Source organism: Ochotona princeps, chromosome 5, assembly GCF_030435755.1.
Source record: "Ochotona princeps isolate mOchPri1 chromosome 5, mOchPri1.hap1, whole genome shotgun sequence".
Taxonomy (NCBI): Eukaryota; Metazoa; Chordata; class Mammalia; order Lagomorpha; family Ochotonidae; genus Ochotona; species Ochotona princeps.
Genome location: NC_080836.1, coordinates 46,953,697 through 46,972,962, shown reverse-complemented (window position 1 = coordinate 46,972,962; position 19,266 = coordinate 46,953,697). Strand labels below are relative to the sequence as shown.

Genomic DNA, 19,266 nt, shown 5'->3' with positions numbered 1-19,266 from the left:
AATGTGAACTGGCTGGTGTTGCAGCCTTACTTTGCCTATCCTGCATCCTGACTTGGTTCTCAGATCTTCCAGTGGGTGTTACAAATTTGCTTAGCATAGCCCATCCCCAGTCCTGATCCACATGTATGCTTGCGAGTACCATAACCTGTCCTAGTCTGGGCTGCTCCCAGCCTTGGTTCTTGTGTTCACCTTCAACCATCGAGTGCAGGACTGGGGCCAGGTCGCTGCACCCTGTGGTGGGCAGACAGCCCCTTATTTTATTTTTTGAGGAATCTCCATGAAGTTATCCTAAATGGCTAGACTAATTCACATACTCATTAACAGTGTTTATGGATTCTCTTTTCTCCACTTCCCTCAGCCACCAGTGATAGATATCTTTTGTCATTTTGATTACATACTGGAGTTGTGGTGATATTTCATTGTGATTTTGATTTGTGTTTCCGTAATGATCAATAATATTGAGCATTTTTTCACATATATTTGGCTTTTTTACATATTGCTTTAAGAAATGTCCACTAATTGTATTTAGTCCACTATTGTATTTGGTGGCCTTTTTATTTTTATTTTTTTTTTTTTTCCTTTTTGAAGAAAATCGGGAGATTTAGAGAATGAGGGAATGAAATATCTTCCATCTGCTGGTTCATTTCCTGAATGGCTACAGTGTGTGTGGCTGGACTAGGATGAATGTAGATCCAGGAGACTCATATGGATCTCCCTCATGGTTAGCCACGGCCAAGTATTGGACCATTTCCCATTGTTTTGCTGGCTGCATTCACAGGGAACTGGATCAGAAGCAGAGCAGGCATACCCAACATTAGAAGTTAGGTTGCCATATATAGTTTATCATTTTGCCCAATATGTGTTTAAATTGACACTAAATTCCTCCTTAGTATGTTCCAGATTAATTATTAAGTATAGAGTTTTGTTGTATCTTTGTAATTTCCTGCTGTCCTCCTTATAGATTTCACTCTTAGTAACTGGTATTTATTGCACCCTTTCTCAATAAACTTCCCATAATACTGCATTTATTGAGAAAATAATTCACATATGAATAAATTTCCCTTTTAAAGTATACAGTTTCTTGCTTTAAAAAATATTCACACAGTTTTGAAATACATAATTTACAATATTTAAATCTCTCCTAAAAAGAGATCAGTGTCCATTAATAGTTATTCTTTCTCCCCCGAGGCCTCCTATCTGGTAAACAGTAATCTGCTTTCTACATCTACAAAATTACCTATTATGTACATTTAATATTATGGAATCATGCAATATGTGACTTTTGCTAACTGGCTACCACTTAGCATAACTGTTTGAAATTCATCCACTTTGTACCATGTATCAATATTTAATTTCTTTTTGTTGCTAAATTATATCCTGTTGTATGCATATAGTTAATTAGTTTATATATTTGTCAGTCAATAAACATTTGGGGGCGTTTCTACATTTTGACTGGAATGAGTAATCTTACGTGAGTATTAATCTGCAGGTTTTTGTGTGGACCGGTTTTCAATTCTCAATATATACCTACTTGTGGAATTAATGAATTGTGATTCACTCTTTTTCTTTCATTATGCTGATTTTGAATGTGCACAAGCAAGCTTCATTTCTCTTTGCATTTCATTCTCCTCTTTATTTAAATGTTAGCCTTAAATTCTCTTGAGGCCAATTACTCTAATAATTTACTGTTTATTGTGAGGTGTTCTGCAAAACCAAAATGCGACTCAGTTTGCTGCTTCTTTCTTGGTTCTTATACTGAGTTAAACATGGTCGCCACTTACATGCTGTTATCAGTAGTTCTAATCCATTCTAGTATATGCCTCTTCAATGATAGATAAGCTTAAAGCTTTGGAAATTAGGGTGGGAATTAGCACTGTGCTCCTAAATCTGTATTGTGAAATGCATTAATCATAAAGCAACCCTTTTGCCCTGAAATGCCTGTGGAAGTTAATGTGTGAATAATTGGCATCCTAGTCTCTCCCATTCTATTCTCTTTGTATCTTCTCTGAGGCACAGGATATTTTCTTCAAATCCTTCTCCATGCGCATGGTCAGCCGAGTTTCTACAACATCTTAAAAGACTGTGATTTTTTTCTTTTTGGGTGTGAAAGTCTTTCAATTAATTTTATCTGAAATTGCATGATGTTGTAAGTGATAGTAATTCCTGTCCTTAAACAGCTGATATAGAAGGTATGTATCACTGTATTGTTACACATGGAATATTCTGTTTATGCTTCTCAATGTCTGTCTCTATTTAGTTTTTTTTTTAAAGATTTATTTATTTTATTACAAAATCAGATATACAGAGAGGAGGAGAGACAGAGAGGAAGATCTTCCATCTGATGATTCACTCCCCAAGTGAGCCGCAACGGGCCGGTGCGCGCCCATCTGATGCCGGGAACCTGGAACCTCTTCCGGGTCTCCCACGTGGGTGCAGGGTCCCAAAGGTTTGGGCCGTCCTCGACTGCTTTCCCAGGCCACAAGCAGGGAGCTGGATGGGAAGTGGAGCTGCTGGGATTAGAACCGGCGCCCATATGGGATCCCGGGGCTTTCAAGGCGAGGACTTTAGCCGCTAGGCCACGCCGCCGGGCCTTCTCTATTTAGTTTTTAATGGGTTCAACATAGTTCATAGATATAGTTCTGAGAATATAATGATATTCCCTTTCCCCTTTCATATATTGTCCCCTAACCCCTGCACCCATCCTTCACTTCTGAGATACATAGCCTATGCACCTCTTACAGATATAGCAAGTAAGGGGTAAAGCTTAAAAATAATGAACTTAGATGGGAGAGGGCAGAGGCAACATTCACATACAAAATTATGTGACTTTAAAGTCATCCAGCATTACTCGATAAGTCTCCCAATAATCATATTTACTGATGAATAAGTCTTAGTCACAAATCAAGAACAATTTATGAGGCACTTTGCTATTGAAAATGGATACAAAGGTTACCACAAAATGTTAAAAGTGAGAAGAATGCATTCATTTCATTGTTACATTTCTAAAACATGGAGCTTTGTAAATCAAAAATAGATATTAATTAGCAAATAATCAGAGTATTTCAGGAAACATCCTACTTGGCTGTAATTTTGCTTTGATGATTCTTTTCCTATTTTGAAAGCATGTGGAACTGCCTCCGTTGTTTCCCTTTCTCTTCCTTTGTCTTTGCAAATCCTGTGCTCTGAGAACATTCTATTTTATGACTCTTATCGTAATAGTCCAGTGACCTCCAGACTCTCAAATCAATACAATTGTCTACTTGGAAAATATAACTTAATATTAATAATTGTCTCCTGCCATGTATGCACCTCAAGCAAATCTCTGGATTTTTCTGATGAGCCCTATTTGCCCCAGTCTACCTCATCTCAGGAATTGGCACCAGTACTTCCCCACTCCAAATCTGCTTTGTGCTCATCTTGTACATGATTCCACCTGCCCTACACTTTATTTCTGTGCCTTCTCTCCATAATCACTCTTTTTCTTTGAGTTGTAGCATTTCTTATCTTACTGTGATTGCCTAATGATCTCTGTGTCTGCATCGGTCTTCTATAAAATGCTTTGCCCAGAAAGCAACCACTGTGACATTTTCTCTTTATTTAATTATGTCTGTAAAGAGAATAGATGTCATGTTATTATACACATAGTTTGAAGAGCACAATATTTTTCACCCTTCTTGTTACCCATCAAGCCTATTCCTTTCTTTCTTATTTTTCTCTTACATTTTTCAATCATACATGGAATCCAGATGCCTTCTCAATGGTATTCAGAACCGTGCATGATCTGGCTCTGCTTTCCTCTGCCACCCCAATCCTCTCTGAATTATAGAAAAAAAAAATTCTTGTCATCTTCCATTTAACAGCTTCATCTCCTTTTCAGGGCCATTGTTCTTGTACCTTTTCCTGTTCCTTTGTATGACTATGTCCATGTCACCTTTATATCCTGGTTAAAATACTATCTATTTTGGCTTTGACTGACTACAGCTTAACACATTCCCTTGGTTTATTTTCCTGTGCATTTATTTTTATTTCTTTCTCTGTTACTCACCCCAGTCTTCACCTTCCCTTGATCAAAAGGAAATTCTATTTAGGGGCTGGTCCCCTCACCGGACAGCTACTCCCACTAGAGAGCGTGGGCTGGTTTGGGGACAGACCGCACTAAGCAGGGCTACAACACCTGTGTGCCGCATGGGAACTAGACCAGGGAAAAGCCAGACTGAGCAAATTATCCCCTCCTGGGGCAAGCATAAATTAGAATGGATGAGGGGTGTAAGGACTTAGCGGCTACACCAGCTGGCAGAAGCTGGCTCTGGGGACTAATTCTGTTAAGTCAAATTGCGGAACCACCCGAAAAGTACATAAACCCGGACAGTGAACAACCCAGGAGGGAAACAATGGGTTCCCCCCTCCTGGGTCACTGCTCCTGCGGGAGGACATGATAACTTGGAAGGGGGCTGGGGTGTCTAGACAGAGAGGAACTCAACAACATCTGTGGGGGCTGGATGGCCGAGCTGGTTAGCTAGAACTAAGCTTTAAAACCCAGGGACAAATACAAGAGCTAAATGGGATGTGGGACAGACTGGACTAGTCTATTATACACACAGGCAAACCAGGATAGGGGGCGGGCCTAGTGGGGGTTATTGTGGGTCGCCCCGACTAGGCTGCAGCCCCCACTGGTTGACGCAAGTGCCGAGTACGTGCTAGACAGAACCAACCTAGTCTGCAACACCCACTGGTTCCAGAGCAACTCCAGTCCGAAAACAAACCAGCACAGGAATTGCACCTACAAGCTGATTGTGGTGATGACCAGCTGGACTCAGAACCCTAGCCAAGAAAAGACAGAGGACAGAACGGGTCAATCAACCATCTCAGATATATGTTGGCAGCGAAAACCGGGTGAATGAAGACTCTATGAGGGACAGTGTCAACCGGTGAACTCTGCAACGACCTCATCAAACTGGGAGTGGCGAGACTGGCAGTGATTCATAACTAGAGAAATATTAAAACCACTAGGGGTTGATCGCAGCTAAATAGTCTCCCCAAGAAGCTGTGCATTCCATCTGGACAATGAGCAGCTGGACTATGTGCTTGGCATCTGTTTGCAAGGGAAGAATCTTGATTGAATTTGAACTGTAATGCTGCAACGGGGTGGGGGGGGTCCACCGTGGGGGAGGGGCAGTTGGGAGGGGTGGGGGGCAATCCCAGAGCCTATGAAACTGTCACATAATACAAAATAATTAATAAAAAAATATGCACAAAAAATTATCAAAAAAGACTGTTGCATTATATATATACACACACAATATATACACACAAGATGTATTGTGTTAAATATATATATTGTATTATGTATACATTTATAAATATAAAATCTGAAGGATATAAAACCATACTCTCACTTAGATATTACAATATATTCAATTTTTCACTTTAAAAAAGGAAATTCTACAATGTTGAGATATTGTTTATCATGTTCAGCTTCATATTTACTGCCTGTCTCATAACAGGTTACCATTAAGTGTTTGAGTGTGACTATAGTGAAAATGCTTATATGTTACCTGGGATCAGCCTGAATATATGCCAATGTATTCATTAAATTCATAATTAATTTATCTGCTATGTTAATCTTAAAGCCTGCATACTGTAATAGTCTTGTTCTAATTCTTCCTAAGCAGAATATTTTTATTACTTGGAAGGATCCAAGGATGCTCTACTCTGTGGCTTCAGTACAGATTCTGGGTATGTAATACTCATTTCCTTTTAATGTAAAGATTGCAGAAGAAAAACATTCTAAAGCATTTTGTTAAACACAGCCTTTGATTCTTGGTGTTTTTATGTATTGAATGGATAATTTGACTCATTGTGTTTCCAGTGACCCCGAGTTCTGGAAGGTTCTTTGTTAATGCACACTCTTGAAAGTAATAATTAAAGAGGTAGTACTGGAATTTTTAAAAGATACAAATCAGATCAATCTTAATATAATACAAAAATGACTTTGAGAAGACATTGTCAAATCTTGGTTGGATAATTTTTGGCCTTCTTTCAAGAATGTAGAATAATAAAATCAATTTTTCTTTCCATCCCCAAGTTCTTTCCATTCTCCAATTAAATGTAACTCAAAGGTAATTGAGTGTAATGTTTGGGTCACTCTAGTGATGGGATTGGGTGGATATATTTGTGCAAATGCCTTCCTTACTGTTTCTCCAATATTTTTACATCATTTTGAAGCAATACATTTGCTCGAGTTCTTCTCCCTGTCCCAGTAGTTCTTCCTCAGATCCTGCATATATCTGGAACATAAAGCAAATAATGTTATGATGCTGCTCCCAAGAAAACCCTGCAACACTATATTTATATAACCTACCAATTTTGTAATAAAAATGTTTTAAAGACAAAAATCTTTTGATGCTAATTAACTTCAAGAATAATCTGAAGAGAAACAGGGCTGGTAGAGGCCTTCCTAATAATCCATATTAATCAAAGCATTTACTATTCAGTATTAGATGAAAGTTTCCAAACTTGGCAATGATCATTATGATGATGACAGCGATGATGCTAATGGCAGCTACCATTTATTAAAAACTGTCCATATTCAGGAAGCAACTTAATCTGCACACATTACCTTATTTAAATGTAATATGAGACATGTGCTACTATCCTGTTTCCACAGAAAAAAACTGCTTTGAAAATTTTAAGTAGTTTGAAAATGCCATCAGCCAACAAATAGAATAAAATTGAAACCCAATTCTCCCTTGCTCTAAAACATGTAATGCTAATCTGTTAAGTATTGTCCTCTTGTGAACCAAACTTGAGTTTACAACTTTCATATAGTGCTCCTTAGAAACTAAGCTGTGATGTTCTTTTTCATATACAGCCAGTGTCCAGAAGGTTACACCTGTATGAAAGTTGGTAGAAATCCGGATTATGGCTACACGAGCTTTGATACTTTCAGCTGGGCTTTCTTAGCCTTGTTCCGGCTAATGACCCAGGATTACTGGGAAAACCTTTACCAACAGGTGAGTGCCAAGAAAAACATGCACTGCATCTTTGCATGACATGAAGGCCTGTTTACCAGCTTTATGATAGATGTGTTTTTTATTCTGTGGAGCACAGAAGGAACTCTCTTGCCTTACCAACAAAAGTAGGAATGTTTTACACCCAGCACTTTTAGAGTGGGAAATTCTGTTTTTTGCATTTTTCTTAATACAAAGAGAACAAGTTTTATGCATTCCATAGTTATATTTCCAAGAAGACAAATGCTTCCCTCACTGTCCTGCTCCCCTGCCAGTAAACATACTTCCCTTTCTTTAACAGTATTTTCATACACAAAATATTAGAATGGGAAGATCTTAAATCATAGGTACATTTCTTTTTTTTTTTTTAAAGATTTATTTATTTTATTACAAAATCAGATATACAGAGAGGAGGAGAGACAGAGAGGAAGATCTTCCGTCTGATGATTCACTCCCCAAGTGAGCTGCAACGGGCCAGTGCGCGCCGATCCGAAGCTGGGAACCAGGAACCTCTTCCGGGTCTCCCACGTGGGTGCAGTGTCCCAAAGGTTTGGGCCATCCTCGACTGCTTTCCCAGGCCACAAGCAGGGAGCTGGATGGGAAGTGGAGCTGCTGGGATTAGAACCGGCGCCCATATGGGATCCCGGGGCTTTCAAGGCGAGGACTTTAGACGCTAGGCCACGCCGCCAGGCCCCAAATCATAGGTACATTTCTTAATCTGAGATATTTATTTGGTTTCTGAAACTTTCTCCTTTCTCAGTATGTCATTCCACCAAGTCCTAGACAAATAGCAGAAGTCATAATGTAATGTTCTCTTGAGATTCTCCAACACAGACCCTGCTCTCCTTTGTCCTGTAATAGTTAAAACACATGGATCTCTCCTCCATATAACTTGGATATAAACGTATTGGAACTGTGAGCTGTGTTGATTTGCTTAACTTGGCATCCAGTCTCAACAAGATGAAAAGTATTACTCCGTGTTACAGATGACTGGATTACTTTTCTCAGAATTCTCCCAGATTGTTTTTTGGAATGTGTTATACTCAGTATCTGAGAATATTGTGAATAAAAGTGGATATCAGATAAAATTCATTTTTCATATGACCTCTTGGCCAAAAGAGATTAAGCATAAAGTGTACTATACAGGAAAAAAGGAATGTGATTTTTCAAACATGCCAACAGAGGTCATCCTTACTCAGGATTTAAAAATGCACATATTAATAAGTAGCATGTGGCTTTTCAGTTTTCAGCATGAAAATATTTAAAATACTTTAAAGTGATATCACAGCACGGTGTTACCTGACTGATATCCAGAGAGGCCAGGTTTGTCACACATTGCCAGGAACTACTGGAGAAATTACACAGGAGTTTTAGAAATTTAGTAAGTTAATTTCTGTGACCAAATCTTTGCTGTGCTTATAAGAGTTGATCTAACTATCCCACTGTTAGGAACTTATATAAGAAAAGAAATATGCAACAATAATCAATGTGAAGGGAATTAAGTAGATAGGCATCAGAAGTAGAAGACAGTGACTTATTTAACGTTTGTGGTGTTCTGAATTATTTTTTAAAGTATATAATTAAATGTATATTGCTTTTAAAACCATTAAAATAGCTTTAAAAATACTTAGATTCATTTAAATTTTAAATACAACTGTAATGTAAAAAACTTATGTTTCTAAAATTTGAAAGTAAGCAAATGCATTAATTTTATAAGTAACTTTTAGTATGAGAAAAAAGCAGGGTTTGTTTTACATTATTTTACTTAGTAATAATAAAACATAGCATGTAACCTCAGTATCAGTTTATTAGGCATCATTTGTGGTGAAAATACATTTGATATTGATTGTGTTCCACGCAGACCTAATGTTATTCTTTTGCATTTTTCCTAACATGGGACTGCACAAAATTCCTAGTCTAATCATGCCTAGTAGGCCATTCAAGTTGAAATAATTCACTTAAAAAAAGTTTTGTGTTTTTGAAATGCCAGTTTCTCTTTGTGTTTGCTTCTAGACACTGCGTGCTGCCGGTAAAACCTACATGATCTTCTTTGTTGTGGTGATTTTCCTGGGCTCCTTTTATCTAATAAACTTGATCCTGGCTGTTGTTGCCATGGCCTATGAAGAACAAAACCAGGCTAACATCGAAGAAGCTAAGCAGAAAGAGTTAGAATTTCAACAAATGTTAGACAGACTTAAAAAAGAACAAGAAGAAGCTGAGGTATTGTCATGTGGGTTAAAGTTCCTTCTGGATTAGAAATCCAAAGGATAGGAACAATAGTTCTGAGCTCTCTGTCAGTCTTCCCAAGGTCTACTACTGTTTCTAGTGTACATGAAGGAAGCGATTCTGAACTACGCCAGGACAGCTTTGCACTAAGATGTTATAGCCTTCCTTCTATTGCTCTTGCCCACAATGCTTCAGTGGTATTGGATAATGCATAGTATGAAAATATAAATAATACCTGGCACGAGTATTACAATATTACTTAAAGGCTTTATATTAAAGTCAGTGAACATTGTAATGGGGGTAGAAATAAAAATGTGCATCATATTTGTTAATTTTAATATAAGACAGGAGATCTAAGGAAGTGATAAGTTTTATCCACTTTGGACTAAATCACAGATGTCTGAGGATTCCTCTTTAGTCTACTCTCTTAAGGCATACTTTAAGCTTGAGAAGACTTGTGCTAAAACAAATGTGATTTATTCTGCAAGATTCTTAAGGCTTATTTGGGAACAAGTGTTTAGCTAGGAATAAAGTTACAGTTTAAAATAGCTGCATTCCACATTGGAGTACCTGGCTTAATTCCTAGTTCATTTCTTTACTCCAGCTTCCTCCTCATGTGGACCCTGCAGGCAGTATAGATGATGAAGTAGTTGAGTTCCTTACTACCCAAGTAGGAAACCTGAATTGACTTCCCATCTGGTTGGTTTATACCAGCCCAGTCCCACCAGGACATGGAACTGCATTTAGTTCTTCCTCTAGCTACCTCTAAAATACGATGATCAAACAATGATGATTGAACCTCTCCAAGTCTCTTCAAAGAATCTGACATTTCATGGAGGATAATCTGTAATGCAGAGAGACTATATTCAAAGATATTCAAAAACATTTAAGTAAAAGTTGTAAAATGGTTCATGGTACATTTTAGATTTTGAAAAATTAGGAAATGGCTAAGAGAATTTTGCTATTTTTATGTCTTAATGTATTAGTCATTAAATTGTATGTTTTAAGAAAATTGTTATAGGAAAAGCAGTTAAAATAATGGTAGACTAAATAGAATGCATACTAAATAATGACTATACACATGTATATAAAGTTTGGAGAAAATATTGTAACTATTTGTTTATGATGTAACATTGTGAGTTTCTTTCTATTTTTATCCAAAACAAAAATCTCTTTTTTTTTTGGTAATGATTTTGGTAATGTTTAATTTTATAATAATTTCTATAGAAAAGCTATACAGGGTTTAGATAGTCTTAGGAACTGCCTAGGAAATTTTTATCAATCCATTTCACTATAATAACAGTTTAATAATTTCCTTGAGATATTTAATCATTTGTTTTAGTTTTCAGGTAATTCCATCTTTATTGAACTGTAGAATACATGATTCTGTTAAGTATGTGATATACTCACAGAGTATCTTATTACATTCTTTATGTGAACTTATGTTCCAAAATTACCTAGTAAAATTTGAACATAGAATATGGGATTTGTATTAGCATATGCAAATGCAAAACATAATAGTTCATTTTCAAAGTAAAATAGAACTTTATTTCAGAGTAGAAGAAGTAAACATATTCTTTGTAACCTTGCTCATTATAATGGAAAGCAAACTGTTTTAAATTCATTTCCAAGGGACACAGTTACATGCACAGTCTAATTAAATTGATGAAAAGGAAGTGATCTGTAACAGGGCTTCTTGGAATTTGTTTAAAATGACTCACGGTGTACAACGCCTTTGTTCAATAGGCTATTGCAGCCGCAGCGGCTGAATATACAAGCATTGGGAGAAGCAGAATTGTGGGGCTCTCAGAGAGTTCTTCTGAAACTTCCAAACTGAGTTCTAAAAGTGCTAAAGAAAGGAGAAACAGAAGAAAGAAAAAGAATCAAAAAAAACTCTCCAGTGGAGAGGAAAAGGGAGATGATGAGAAGCTGTCCAGGTCCGGGTCGGAGGAGAGCGTCAGGAGGAAGCAGTTTCACCTTGGTGTTGAAGGGCATAGACGAGCACGTGAGAAAAAGCTGTCTACACCTAACCAGGTACGCCAGATGCCTGCACACAGGCCAGGGCCAGAGAAATATACTTTAATTTGGATGACCGAGAAAGCAATGGTTTAACTGTAAAAAGCCTGTCCATTTCTTTATCAAAACAATAGAGATATAATTATTTTTTATTTAATTTTTATTTTTGAAGGAACTTTTAGTTTCAGAATTGTTATATCTTCTCTGATAGACAGTTGGTCAAAATGAAAGTATTGTTAAGTACCATTGTAGAAATTAAGTGACTAGTAACACTAGAATATTTTTTCCTTTCTTATATAAATAATGGGAATAATTTCATATATGTCATGTTTTAAGAGAATGATACTTCCCACCGCCAATCTCTTACAATTCTTATTTTTCTTTTTATTTTTTTCAATGTTATACTTTCAGCTTACATTATAATCACAAGCTTACCCCTTCAGTAAGTAAGAAACTCAATAAAAGTAGAAAAACCATTGTTCCTCAAGAGTTTAGATAAGGGCTATAAACATAATCCAATCTCAAAATGACAATTTCACTCACACATATTACATTTTTTTATGTTCTTTATATAAGTTACTACAAACCATGAAAACATATAGTATTTGGGAGGCAGGAGGGGGACTAACTGGTTTTTCTCCAGGTGCATCCAATTTGTTGCAAATTGCAGGTTTTCATTTATTTTACAGATGAGGTGATTTCATTGTTGTGTACACATACTACAATTTCTATCCAGTCTGGGCTGTATCCAACTCTTAGCTTGGATTTGTTCCATTGTATACCTACCATAATTTCTTCATCCAGTCTGAGTTGTATCTAAATCTTAGTTGTTGTAAGTTAAACACCTATAAACAGATGTAGATAACTCATATACAGATTTCATTTCCTTTGATATTTTAATTGGGCTCACATTAAATCTATAAATTGCTTTGGAAAGTATGTGTATTTTGATGTTATTAATTCTTCCAATCCATGCACGTGGGAGATTTTTCCATCATTTACTGTTATCTTCTATTTATTTCACTAATACATGTTTTTAAGATTTATTTATTTTTGTTGGAAAGTCAGAAATACAGAGAGGAGGAGAGACAGAGAGGAAGATCTTCTGTCTGCTGATTCACTCCCCAAGTGGCGGCAATGACCAGAGCTGAGCCAATCCGGAGCCGGGAGCCAGGAGCTTCTTCCAGGTCTGCCACTCAGATACAGGGTCTCAAGGCTTTGGGCTGTCTCCGATTGCTTTCGCAAGTCACAAGCAGGGAGCTGGATGGGAAGCGGGGCCACCAGAACAAGAACTGGTGCCCAAATGGGATCTGAGCACATGCAAGGCAAGGACTTTAGCCACTAGGCTACTGCGCTGGGCTCCTATTTCCCTAATATTTTATAAATTTCATTGTAGAGATCTTTCATATCCTTGGTTCAATTTATCCAAACATATTTATAATTTTTATTCTATTATAAATTTCTTTCTCAGCCATAGGACTGTATATGTGTACACAATGGTGTTTTGAGTTTTGGTTTTGTATATATCTTACCACTCTTTCAAACTCTCTTATGAGTTCCACTAACTTCATAGTGGAGTCTGTTGGCTTCCATAATTGTAGGCTCATGTCGTCTACAAACAGGGTAATTTGATTTCATCCTTTCCCATTTATGACAGTTTGATTTCTTTTTCTTGCCTAATTACCCTGGCTAAAACTTCTGGAATTGTAATAAATATTAATTGTGAGAGCAGGCATCCCTGTCTGGTTTGAGATCTTAATAGAAATGCTTGCAGCATTTTGCCGTTCAAATATGCTGGTTGCATTGTCATCTATTGCCTTGATTGTGTTGAGGTGTGTTTTTTCTATACTCGATTTGCCTAAAAGTTTAGAAAGGCTGTTGTATTTCATGAATGTTTTTTTCTGCATCTGTTTAGATTATCATATAGTTCTTACTCTTAAGTTTGTTAATGTGTTTCATATTTATTGATTTGCATATGTTGATCCATCCCTGAATATCAGGGCTACTTCCACTTGGCCTTGGTGGATGATCTTTCTTATGTGTTGTTGAATTTGATTAGTCAGTACTTTGTTGAGGATTTTTTTCATCTATATTCATCAATGATATCTGACTTAGTTTTTATCTTTTTCTGGTTGTGGAATTAAGGTAATGCTACTCTTATGAAAGGGGTTTAGGAGGATTCCCTCTCAACTGTTTTGGGAAATTTGAGAACTGGAATTAGTTCTTTAAAAATTTGGTAGAGTTCAGCAGTGAAATTGGGCTTTTGTTGGGAGGATCCTAACTACTATCAATTCCTATCTTGCATCTCTATTTAAATTTCTGTTATTCTTCATGACTCAATTTTGGTAGATTATGTCCAGACTTCTGCCCATGTCTTCTACATTATCTAATTGTTCTATTTATTCTAGATTCATTAATGTGCAATGGATAAAAAGTAATCTTAGATTCATTTCACTTTCTTTGCTGCTCTGGGTATATATTCACCAGAATATCTGTCCCCAGTTTGAACTTCACTGGTGTCTTTGACGCCCTTCATCTCCAAACTCATTAGCTGATATTGTGTTGTTCTTTAGCCTATTAATTCCAACTGTGTAGAATTTCTCTCCTTTTTTCACTGAAATCTGTAAACCTCAGGTTTTGCTGTCTGTAGTTCTTGGCAAATTCTCAATGCTTGTATTCTCCTAAGCAAACAAAAACCTACTCATGTCTCTGCTTACCTTTTAAAAAATTGCTCCATAAGCTCCAGAACAAGACCCACAACTTAACCCTGGCAGAAACTCCTTCAGCTCTGCAGCTTTCTCTACCTTCTGGTGTCCTCAGTTCACCAGCCAGAGTAGTCTCTCTCCACTGAAAACACTTAGCCTGTGACTTCCATACCTTCATGACTGTGCACACATCTCTCCCACTGAAATAATCTTTCTTGTTTTCCTATAATGGCGTCATCAGATGTCTCATGCTGATGCAGGCACCCCCACCACACACTTTCCTCTATTCTCTCCACTTGAATCTTCTCTTTAGTGCCCTGGTTAGAATTCCTCTCTTTCGGAACATTGAAATAAAAGATAGATCCTCATTATTCAAACATTTCCCTAATGTATACGGTGAGAAATAACTTGAACATATATAGTACTATTAACATGTATGACAAGAGCAGTCATAAGTGGTTTAAAGGAAAAGACCTTGTAATACTCATTTGTCATTGTTCATAATGTCTCTCACATTATCTTTTATATGTGAATTTAAACTATGTATGAAACTAAGGACTTCCAAATAACTGCACTTAATTTGGTTTATGGAAACAATTTATCCTGAACATGGGTCACATAAGTGTAACTTTTTGTCCTCTTTATTATTCTTTTTTTTTACCTCTTATAACATTTCATGATACATAGGCATATTTAAAAGTCAGTTTGTACGTTGGAGCTGCAAACTATATATTGGAAAGCATGTAGCTTTATTATGGCATTTAACAATTTGTATGATGAACACTATATAGCAGGTTCAAATGCCAAATTCTTTTTTCAGAGATGTACTTATTTTTCAAATAAGAATTGCAAAGAGAGAGGAAATGGTAGATTTCTCATCTGCGGGTTTACTCACAAGATATCTGCAAAGGCATTGCTAAGCTGGGCCAATTCCGGAAGACAAAGCCTTTTTCTCAGTTTCCCCCATGGACGGCCATTTCCCAAACACTTGAACCAGTTTCACTGCTTTTCCCAACAGGATGTTTTATCCAAGTGAATCAGCTGGAACATGAAGCATCATGACTCATACTTGGGATTCAATGGTCATAGATGGCAGCTTTACTAGCTATGTCACAACACCAGCTCCCCCAATTTTTTTTAAAGCAGCATGCCCTATACAGAAAAGTAAAGTAAAAAGAATGGAGAGGTGACTCTGACAAGAATAGCAGTACACGATACTACACACACACACACATACACACACACCACTGGATCCTAAAAATATGATTTCTTCTAATTGATTCATTTCTTATTTTGAAAAAAGCCTTCTTTTGGTTGAATTGTTTTGCTTTCAACTATGTCTCTTTTATTACAAGAACCCAGCCACCTATTCCAAGGCCAATGGATTCAGTGGAAATTATATAGAATGTACTTCTTTTTATATATAAGTGCTATAGCACATACATCTCATCCCTTTGTTTTTCAGTCACCTCTCAGCATCCCTGGTTCCTTGTTTTCTGCAAGGAGGAGCAGCAGAACAAGTCTTTTCAGTTTCAAGATTCGAGGAAAAGATATAGGATCTGAGACTGAATTTGCGGATGATGAGCACAGCATTTTTGGAGACAATGAGAGCAGAAGGGACTCACTCTTCGTGCCCCACAGACCCCAGGAACGTCGCAGCAGTAATCACAGCCAAGCCAGTAGGTCTCCCCCAGTGCTGCCGGTGAATGGGAAGATGCACAGTGCCGTGGACTGCAATGGTGTGGTCTCCTTGATTGATGGACCCTCAGCCCTCATGCTGCCCAATGGACAGCTTCTGCCAGAGGTGATAATAGATAAGGCAACTTCTGATGACAGCGTAAGGACGTTTTACATAGCTCAGGCATGGCTGGACCCTAAATCTGTGTCAGTTACTCCGTCTGTTGGAGGGACCTTCCTTCTGGTTCTGTGAATGGCTCTGCATTCTGCAATACTTTTCCTATAAAAACACATCTTCCACTCACTAATTTAGTCTTAATACTATACATTGTAGACATGTAATTCAACAATATCATTTTTTTAAAAAACCACTTATATACTGATATTTTTAGCTGATTGCAAATCCCTCCTTTAGACAACTTTTAAATACATTGATGATGCTGACCTTATTAGCTGATACTGGATTCCATTTCTGTAAAGACATTGGATTCCTTGCCATGTACTGGTATCATTTTCAGGTCCCTATGTTTTATATACCTTATTGCAAAAGATCTTATTTGGAGCTGTTAGTAGTCATAAAAATAACCACCAAATCTATGTTAACAAACTTTTAGGTGATATACTATTCCTCTATTTTACAAATGTGGAATTTGAGGCATGGGGAAAGCAGTTTGCCCAAGTCCACTCAGTAACAAATAATAAGTATAAGATTTAAATAGGGGCCCTCCTTCACCACACGTCCTGCTGTGTTTTCAGTGCACAGTAGTTGTTCAGTCTGGGAAATGGCTCAGGCTGACTATGACTTAGCTCCCCTTCAGAAATGAGACAAAACGTTTTCACTTACCACAGTGTATCTTTAGGTTCTATGAAGAAAATCACAGAAACATCTTCATTTACACCAATAAGCAGACATAAAAACAAAAACAAACCAAAAAATATTTTCAGAATAACTCCAAGAGTGTAGGGGTCACTGAGTAGTTGGAGAAAAATACCCAAGGAGGCTCGAAAGTGAAATCCGATTCCAGGGTTTCCAGGATGTTTTGTTATGTTATTATAATAAATGTCAGCAAGAGTTTTGACTAACCCAATAAGCTTTGAACATATACTAAATGTTCATATATTATATTTGAAGAAAATATATTATCTCAATAAGATTACACTTTCCTCAAAGCCCGAGCCATGCACCTATTTCAGTTTGAATGAATGTATGTGCCTTTAGGTTTCATGTGTGGCCTCTATGCTTGCATGATGCAGCTTAAGCTTGTCTAACACTCCTCATGATATGAGCATGCTGCCCTTGTGGAGTTGGATTTTTATTGTGTGTGTTTTTTCAGTGGTTATATAATTGGCAAAATATTAACTCATTTTGAGATTATTTCTAACTTTTAAATGAAGTGGATATTTAAGAATAAATTTTCATCACAGAGAAATCAATGTCACAATAAATCCTAAATGTTAAAGTAGATAAATTAGTGCATGCTTTTAAGATACAATAGAAATTCAAGAAACAAAAGATGGAAACATTATGTGGCAATTTTCTCTAACCTAAAAGCTACAATATTATATAAGTGTTATAATATTGTGGGCTCAAGAGAATTTTTTTTAACAAACTCTGATTGGAAGAAAAAAACTGCTTCTTCAAAGTCAGTAAATTGGAGACTAAGCCAGAACATGGTTTTTAAGACAGAACATGGTTTTACAGTCTTCTATAAAATGTCACTTGCAATTCTATGTATGTGTCTGCACATACACATATGTCCTACATACACACTTGTGCATATTTGTTTTTATAAACATCATGTGTGTATATATATATGTATATATATATCTACAACTATGCAAGTCTAGAATTATATAAATGTATATATGTGCTTCTAAGGCATATATATGTGTATATGTGTATATATATACACATATGCAAATATGCAATAGAAATAGCATTCTAGAGTTGTGTATGTGTATATGTGAAAACTTGTGTGGTGTGTATTATATTTGCTTGCACTGAACCAGCGTAATGTTTCAAATTGAAATTATTCTCTAAATTTTAAAGGCACTTTCGTGGAAAGCTGAACACAGTCCTCGTGCCTGAGTTTATGTTTCCGCACAGCAGCAATCTGTAGAGCAGAGCACTGGTACCTCTTTATACTGAGCTTGCACTCTCCATATTGCTGCACTTCCCATTAGTTTCCATTGTTCCTTTTCAAACTCAGTCATTTGTAATAAAAATACCCAGCTTAGCTCATTATGCCTTCCCTGGCAGTAAAAAGGTGATTACAGTAGATTTCATTAATATTATTATAATTACAGAAATATTGAGTGTCAACCCTTTTGTTCAAAGCACTACAACACTTGTTCAGTTGTTCTCAGGTAGGAAAAGGTAACTGGATAAATTGGCCACTCAGAAAGATAGATTGTGGTAGAAATAATAATAAAGGTAAATAGATTTTTATTTCATATTTTCATAAAGCACACAAGATTTGAGGGAGTATCTTTACCCCATTTTAACTAATGTTGAAAAATGGTATGATAGAAAATTGATAAGTAGCAAAGCCATAATTTGAGTAATCTGGTCCCTCTTTTTGATTACTTATTAAAGCTCACGAAGTAAGAATTTATCTTGTCCTATAATTTATTAGATTTTGTTCTTAAGGCTCTAGTTAATTGCCCTTTTCCCCCCAGGGTACAACAAATCAAATATACAAAAAAAGACGTTCCAGTTCTTATTTCCTTTCAGAAGATATGCTGAATGATCCTCATCTTAGACAAAGAGCTATGAGTAGAGCAAGCATACTAACAAATACTGTAGAAGGTATGTTTTGTATTCTTTTTGTTGTATTTCTTTTTTAAAAAGATTGTATTTTATTTCTTTGAAAGGCAGAGAGAGAAAGAGAAAGAAAGAGAAAGAAATAACTGGTGCCTAGGTGTGTCAGCTTCACAGTTTTTATTCGATACACTGCAGTGCTGGCCTGCTGGCCCCATCATACATATACTTAAAGTTAACTTTTATCCTGGCCAACCAAGAATATGTAGATGAAGTTCTTAGGAAGTATACAAAGAATATAAAACTACATTAAGCAATGATGATAACAAATAAATATTAATGGAATGCTTTATATATTCTTGAAAATGGGTGAAGTTATTTGTAACTAAAAATAAGTATTGGATAACATGAAGTTTGAAAGATAAATAATGGTCATTGACACAGAAAAATAGGTTAACCCAGAAACATACAATCCTCTGACTATGTAATGTTTTAATAATAGTTAAATAGTAGTTTCTTTTAATAAGTCAAGCTTTTTAATAAGTCAGAGTGCTGATTTCTTAAAATGTGCTGGCTCCCATCTTGTTGCAAACCTATACTATGTCTTACCTTATCCATGAACTAGCCACTGTGGGATAAACTTTTTGTCCTACCCTAAATTTGTATTGAGAAACAAATGGACAAATGGTATAAAATGTCTATTACATGAGTGCTTCCACAAATTATTTCTGGTAATTGGGTCTAGAATTGTCTTCACTTGTGATAGAGAATGAACCTTTTTCCACATGAACAAATTGTCTCACTATCAAGGCATTAAATGCCAAAGAAAAAATATATTTCTCCATTAAGGGAAGAGCAGTTCTGTTTACCA

At 36.4% G+C, this 19,266-nt stretch overlaps 1 protein-coding gene across 1 annotated transcript in view; it reads left to right on the top strand.

The window, feature by feature from the left end:
• SCN9A (sodium voltage-gated channel alpha subunit 9) overlaps positions 1 to 19,266 on the top strand; it is a 144,122-nt gene that overhangs the window by 74,880 nt on the left and 49,976 nt on the right. Inside the window, exons 8-13 of the mRNA XM_004577093.2 lie at positions 5,673 to 5,736; positions 6,872 to 7,013; positions 9,024 to 9,230; positions 10,983 to 11,270; positions 15,423 to 15,794; positions 18,314 to 18,443. Coding sequence (XP_004577150.2) covers positions 5,673 to 5,736; positions 6,872 to 7,013; positions 9,024 to 9,230; positions 10,983 to 11,270; positions 15,423 to 15,794; positions 18,314 to 18,443 — 1,203 coding nt within the window. The remainder of the gene's footprint in view (positions 1 to 5,672; positions 5,737 to 6,871; positions 7,014 to 9,023; positions 9,231 to 10,982; positions 11,271 to 15,422; positions 15,795 to 18,313; positions 18,444 to 19,266) is intronic.